This window comes from Bubalus kerabau, chromosome 1, assembly GCF_029407905.1.
Source record: "Bubalus kerabau isolate K-KA32 ecotype Philippines breed swamp buffalo chromosome 1, PCC_UOA_SB_1v2, whole genome shotgun sequence".
NCBI classification, from domain to species: Eukaryota; Metazoa; Chordata; class Mammalia; order Artiodactyla; family Bovidae; genus Bubalus; species Bubalus kerabau.
In genome coordinates this window covers 6,955,235-6,961,971 of record NC_073624.1, presented here as the reverse complement: position 1 = coordinate 6,961,971, position 6,737 = coordinate 6,955,235, and the positions used below count along the sequence as shown (strand labels likewise).

At 60.8% G+C, this 6,737-nt stretch overlaps 1 protein-coding gene across 1 annotated transcript; it reads right to left on the bottom strand.

Annotated features, from left to right (window-relative positions):
• Nucleotides 1–2,352: 2,352 nt before the first annotated feature.
• Nucleotides 2,353–6,543, bottom strand: LOC129641301 (cytochrome P450 2D14-like). The gene is given in 10 exon segments (XM_055566023.1): nucleotides 2,353–2,448; nucleotides 2,451–2,777; nucleotides 3,198–3,347; nucleotides 3,349–3,386; nucleotides 3,592–3,742; nucleotides 3,903–4,079; nucleotides 4,482–4,642; nucleotides 4,745–4,897; nucleotides 5,440–5,611; nucleotides 6,331–6,543. Coding segments are annotated over 10 exon segments (1,614 nt in total). The 5' UTR covers nucleotides 6,520–6,543.
• Between the last annotated feature and the right edge of the window lie 194 nt (nucleotides 6,544–6,737).

The window sequence follows — 6,737 nt, the reverse complement described above, 5'->3', positions numbered from 1 at the left end:
GGGGTGACTGAGAAGGAAGAGGTAGCAAGGACCTCAGGATGGCAGGTAAGGAAGCCTGGGGCTCAGCTGGAACACTGTCCCCGTGTGGGTCCTCCTGGGAAGCCCCCGGGCTCTGCAGGGTGGAGTGCAGAGGCCAGGCCCATGCTACCATGGCAACAGTGCAGGGAGACCGGGGCACCCCAAGACCACTGAGTCAAACTGCCATCCCGGTGGAAGAACAGCTCTGTGTGGAGCTGAGAGGTGCAGACACGGTCTGAGCAGCGAGTGGATCTGAACCCTGGCCTCCCCCGATTTCTTGTGAAGTGAGGCCTGTTTCCCCAGCTGCACAACGTAGAACCCGCCTCATCTGACCCCGTGCCCCTTCTCCCTTCCTAGGAGAATAACAAGGCCCGAAAGGAGATGGCCGTGTACGTTTCTGGTAAGACAGCAGACCCCAGCCTGTGCAGTAGGACTGCCCTGCTCCCTCATCCCAGGGACCCTGCAGAGGTCACAGATAGCTGAGCTCCTCCCTGACCCTCCTGGCCCAGGGAGGGGGCGGGATGAAGCCCAGGTATCCTGATGCCCAGTCTTTCCTGAACAAGCCCCTGGGTCCTTCTTCCTTCTTGGTTTGGCAGGACTTGAGGCCACTCCCCTTGGTCTGGTGGAAGGTTTCCGCCCTTTTAGCAATGCTGACCTGTTCTCCTGGCAACAGAGGGTATCCTAGCACTGGGCAAGGTTCCTTCCAGCAAGGTACCCACAGGGCGTGTCTGATTGTGCTTTTTAGAGGCTTCCGAGGAGGACGTCATGAAGGAAAGGCCCGGGGACTGGGTCCCCCAGCTCTTGAGGAAGCTTTGGCTGGGATGGTTCCCCGCCTTTGACATCCCCAAGACTCAGAGCCACGAGTGACACTGCGTCCAATAAATCCATACTTGTTGCTTCTGCAGCCCCGTTTCCTCCTTTCAGGGCCCTCAAGTTTCTACAAACTCAGTGTGGCTTCGTCCACGGCCCCTGTCCCAACAAGCTGCAGGAACACCACCTCCTGCCATTAAGCGCTTGACATGGGTATGCTGGAGACTCAAGGGGCCCTGGCTGGTTTTCTGAGTCAGTGCCAAGGGACAGACAGGGCTCCCTGAATGTCGAGATCTGACTGTCATGAAGGCACTACTGGCTTGATCAGGGGCTTGGGTCTGACCTGTCTGGGTCTCCCAGCTCTTAACCTCAATGTGCCAAGGAGTCTGCCTAAGACTCAGGTGAGCAGACAGTCATTAGAGCCCTTGGGTGGTGTCTGTGTGAGCTCAGTCCAGACCAGACTGGGGGCTGGAGGTGGAGGATGGGGGTCCCTGCCCTTGGCCGGGGCTCCAGGCTGAGAAGGTCACAGCCTAAGAGTCGGCGCAGGAAGACAGGACTTGGCCGCCATCAGAGGCAAACCTCCTGCTGGCTGAAGGGGAAACACAAGCCCAAGGTCACATGGTGTCATAGCACAGCAAGGACGAGAGCAGGGTGTCCTGCTCTGAGCTCTGCAGGGCTTCCTTCTGCTCTGCCATCCCACTGTCACAGGATCCAAAGTTAACCCTGCCCCAGGGCACGCCCACCATCCACAGGGGCTCATTTCGGCCCCTGCCTAGGCTCCTGAGAGCCTGGCCTCACCTGGCCACTCAGAGGATTGAGCCCCAGGTTGGAGCCAAGCTCTAGCGTGGCTGTGAGTGGCAACTCCTACTGGGCATGGGCTGGGGGATGAGTGTCCTTAAGGGGCAGGGAAAGGGGGCCCATCCTATAAAGAGGCCCAGGGAGGTGGCTCCCTCCTGGGAAGGGCTCCTGCCTCAAGAGCTCTGAGAGCTGGGGGTTACCTGGCATATCGCTTCCCAGTCCTGCCCCCATCTTCTGGAGCCACAGACTTGAGACGCTGGCTGAGGCTTGTAGAGCCAGGTGGCTATGGCTAGGCCTGAAATGTGGGTGTCTGAGCTGATGGGCCCCCTTATCCCATGGGGGCCTGAAATCTCTCCCCCAGTCTATGTGAGCTCCTCCCAGCAGTTGCCAGGACCTGTTTATATAGGTTTGGTCCTACGCCCAGTAAGGGAGGTTGGGTCTCCCAGGGTGTCTGGGTGTAAGCCTCAGTATACCCATCTCACAGTACACCCTAGTACACTCTGAGCCTCAGTACACCCATATGTTAAATGGGGTCAAATGCCAGGTAAGGATGAATCAGGCCGTGGGGTGGGGGCTGGTTTTGGGCAGACTGCTGAAGCCACATGACTGCCAGGGGCTGGTCAGGGGTCCCATGTAGGACTCAAGTCACAATGGAGCCACCAGACACTGGTTTATTGACCATCAGGGCTACGGCTGAGGAGCGGCTTGGGGGCTGGATGCCTGCCTCTAGCGGGGCACTGCACAGAGCTGGTAGGGAGCTGGGGTCACCAGGGCCACAAAGACACCATGGTCGCTGGGGCGGGGCTGCCTGGCAGGCACTTCTCTGAGAAGCTGAAATGCTGCAAGAGGCTAGTGAAGAAGAGGAAGAGCTCCATGCGGGCCAGGGGCTCCCCGAGGCACGTGCGGCGGCCTGTGGGTGGGCACGGGGGCTCTTTGAGCCTGGATCTCCCCCTCCAAGACCCCCTCAGGATGGGGAAGCAAACCAAGCACCCCCCCACCCACAAGGTATCTGCAGAGAAGGGTATGAAGGCCTCCTGCTTGACGAAGCACCCCTGGGCATCCAGGAAGTGCTCTGGGTGGAAGTGGAAAGGCTTCTCCCAGACGGTCTCGTCCTTCAGCACTGACGAAAGGTTGGTGATGAGTGTCGTCCCCTGGTGGCAGATGTCTGGCATTGGTGAGGTCTCGATTGGTGGGGGGGTGCCCAGACCCCTGCCACCAAACACACATGGGCACACACACTGCCTGGCACACACCCGGACTCTTCAAGTAACCCTCAGCCCAAGACATTTCTCAGCACCGTCCCTGTGCCCATGGCAGGGTGCCCTTACTTCTCCTCAGTGCCCGGGCTCCTCCAACACTGTGACATGTTCTAGTTGGTCTTCCCTGCCCGACCAAGGGCTCTTGAGTAGACAGAGCCAGCCCTGCTCTGCCCTCCTGTCTACGCCCGCCCAGGCTGGGACATTCAGTATCTGTGGCCATGAGGACGGGGTGATTTGGATTCCAGTCCTGGCCACACCTGGCGACACTCACTGCGGTACCAGGTGGCAGGTGGTGCGGAGCCGCAGGCCTACCTTGGGGACGTGGAAGCCCTGCACCTCGATGTCACGGGATGTCATGTGGGGCAATCCCAGGGGGACGATGTCCGCAAAGCGTTGTACCTCATGGACCACGGCCACGGTGAAGGGCATGAGGGCCTGATCCCCCATCTCTGGTCGCCTCACCCTGCCCTATCACCTCATCGATTTCCTGCTGGACCCGTCCTGGAAAACAAGTGTCCTCGTGGTGGTCAGACCCAAGGGCTGGGCTCCCGCCGCCTCCTGACTTCTGGGTAGCACTGCATCCACTCTGAGGAGCTGTGACATATGCGCTGGGGCTCAGCCCCTGCACAGAGCTGCTGCTGGTGGCCAAACTAACTGAGCTCAGAGGCATCGGGCTGTACTCGTCCTCCCACCACCCGCCCCGGGCTAGACTCATGCTGCACATCAGGGTGCAGGATCATGAGGAGGAGGGCCCAGGCCAGTGTGGTCGAGGTGGTGACCATCCCAGCGGAGAACAGGTCGGCCACCACCAGGCGCAGGTTCTCATCATTGAAGCTGCTCTCGGGGTTCCCCTTGGCCTGGGTCACACCGGGAAGGTAAGCTCAGGGACAGAGGTGAAGTCCCCACATGGCCTCGCACCCTGCTCCAGTCAGCCCAGGTGCCTGATCCCTGGGTGATACAGAGGCCTGAGTTTGCCTCCTGGGCCCTCAACACACATCCCTGTCCCGATCACCTTACCTCCTTCACCTCATCCAGGAAGGCGTCAGTCAGGTGTCGGGGTGGCTGGGTCGGGTCCCGGGTCATCTTCTGCTCAGCGATCAGCTCATCAATCAGGGTCATGAAGGCCTTCTGCCCCGGGATGACCTTGGCAGCCAGCCCTGGGATGCGCAGGAGCACTGGCACAGCTTCCACCACCTGTGCGGGTCACCGCCGTGGGGCCCTGGGAACCTGGGACCTCCTGGTGCTCAGGCGCTCACCAGTCAGGTCCCAGCCTCCTCCAGGGTCCCCACCATTGACCTTGTTCCTCTCTAAGTTCAGACCCTGCTCCTCTCTCCTGGCCCTAGGCCCAGAAAGATAAACCTAAAATGTACATATCATGGGTACGGGTCCCTTCCACTGAAAGCGTACTCCCACCCCTAAGCGCGCTGACCCCTGCCCGGACTCTCCCATCTGGGCTGTCTGCCATCTCTCCCAACTTCCAAGTCTGTTCCTTGCAGGTGCCTTTCCGGGAAAGCCCTTTCCTGCGCTGGCCCTTTACACAAGTCCTCCTGCAGGGGGGGCCCGATGGAGCACCAAGGCCTCCTCCTCCCCCCGCACCTGGCGCATTATTTTCATCTCTTCCTTCAGCCCATCCTCCATCACGTCCAACAGCTTGACGATGCGAGGATCATTGTACTCGAAGCGGCACCCGAAGGTCAGAGAGGCGATGACGTTGCTCACTGCTTTATTCAGGAGGTCCTTGGGGCTAAAGGGATGTCCTGGAAGGGGACGGTGCAAGGTAGGGCGTCGCCTCCATCTCTTTCCCAGACCTCTCCAAACCTCCCAGACCTCCGTGTCCCTCAGCCCCAGCACTCACTCACCGGCCTGGTCGGCGAAGGCGGCACAGAGGCACGAGGGCTCCTCGGTCACCCACTGCTCGAGTGACTTCTTCCCCAGGCCGAAGTTGCGCAGGGTGGATAGGGAGAAGCGCCGCTGCTCGCGCCAGGCGTCCCCATAACGCGCCAGGATCACTCCTAGGGGCGGGGCAGGCTTGTGGGCGTGGCTATGGTATGGCCCCGCCCCTCCCGGGGATCTGCTCACAGCCCCGCCTCTTTGGGGGAAAAGTCTCCGCCCTGCCCCGTCCACAGAGGCCTCGCCCTCCAGTCCTAAATGCCGCCCACTTTCACACCCCCTTCAGTCTGGAGACTGCTCCCATTCTCTGTGGGCCCGCACTGCTCCCGAGGCTCCCCTATAGGCGCCTATCTTGGCTCCACTTTGTATTTTACCCACTGAGACCCTGTTTGCATTGGGGAAGGTCCTGGTCCGCCCATGCCCTGCCCACCCCGACATTGTCCTCTTTCCTGCCCACACCGACGTCCCCTTCGCCTTCGCAATGGCCCTGGGCCACCCTCTCTTAGTAAGGCCCCCGCCTTCTGCCTCATTCAATTTCTCCTCCCCCAATGCTTGGCACAGTCTCCTTTCTCCACCTGTCGCCCCCTCAAATTCGTTGGCTTTCCGGCACCGAAAATCCACGACCCTGCCTCCGCCTGGGACGAGGCCTGCCCTCTCCACTTGCCTTCGGCGCGCGGCCCGAAACCCAAGTGCTCGTAGAGTGCCTGAGGTGGACGGTCGGCAGTGTCCTGGCTGCGGTACACCAGCGCCTCGCGCACAGCCGCCAGCCCCTTGAGCACGACTACCGGCATCCAGACCTGCTGCAGGCTGAACACGTTCCCGAAGCGGCGCCGCAGCTGCAGGCCAAAGGTCGAGGGTGTTTGGCAAGCCCAGGCCCCGCCAGGCTGTGGGCCGAGCCTCCTGGCATTAGCCTCTGGGCACCTCTGGGTCCCCTCCAGCAGCGAGCAACTGCAAGGACTTTATCTAGTCTTGGGAGCCCGGGGGTTACATCCTCTGGTTTTGAGGCTCTCCGGTTGGATGAGACCATCCTACTCACAGAGCCAGCTATGGCTGTGCAAGTGCCACGAAAGGGTCAGCAGGCCAAGTCAGCGTCCTGTTTCACAGGTGGAGAAGCTGAGGTTCATAGAGGGCAGCAGGGAGGCCCAAGGCCTCCTGGAGGCAAAAGATTTGAAGCAGATCACTATGCCTCTCTCAACCACAGCTCTCCTGATTTAAAAGGGCTCATAACCAGACATCTCCCCCATCCTCAAGACCTTTCCTTCCAACCCTCAAGGACTCAGGCTCACATAATTTAAGAGCTGGCTGGCTGAATCTCCAGCCTGTCACCATGCTGTAAACCCACCTGCTGGCCTTTGTCCTCTCTGACCTCTGTTTAGAAAATCCAAACTCTTCTTGGGCCCTGAACAGACGCCCTCCCTCAGCAAGCCTCTCGGATCCGCCTCCTCTTCTTGGCCTAGTTCCTCTTCCGGCCTGCGGCTTCACCCAGTGCCCACTGTCCGCTGCTAAGTGGGGCCCTAGGACCACCGCTGCGCACTCCCCACCCCTCAGTCCTCACCTGGTTAAAGCTGGGACGCGGGTCCTCGAAGTCCACCTGCAGCAGGTTGCCCAGCACCGGCAGCGGCGTGGGGCCTGGTGGGTAGCGTGCGGCCCAACGTGAGCGCCGGTACATCAGGTCCAGCAAGAGCAAGAAGATGAGCAGGGCCACGGCCAGGGGCCCCAGCGTGTCCCCAGACAGCAGCCCCATGGCTGCCTCTGTGAGCGCTGGGTTCCTCACCACACCGGCACCCAGGACCAGGTCAGCAGGGCACTCTAACTCCACCTCCGGGGCTCCACCAGTCTGGGGCCTCTGTATAAAGGGAGAGGAGGACCGGCCTTTGGCCTCTGCCCTGAGCTGTCTTGTCGGGGAGATTGTGCTGCCAGAGGGTACAGAGAGGGGTCAAGGAGAGTCAGGCTCACGGGCGG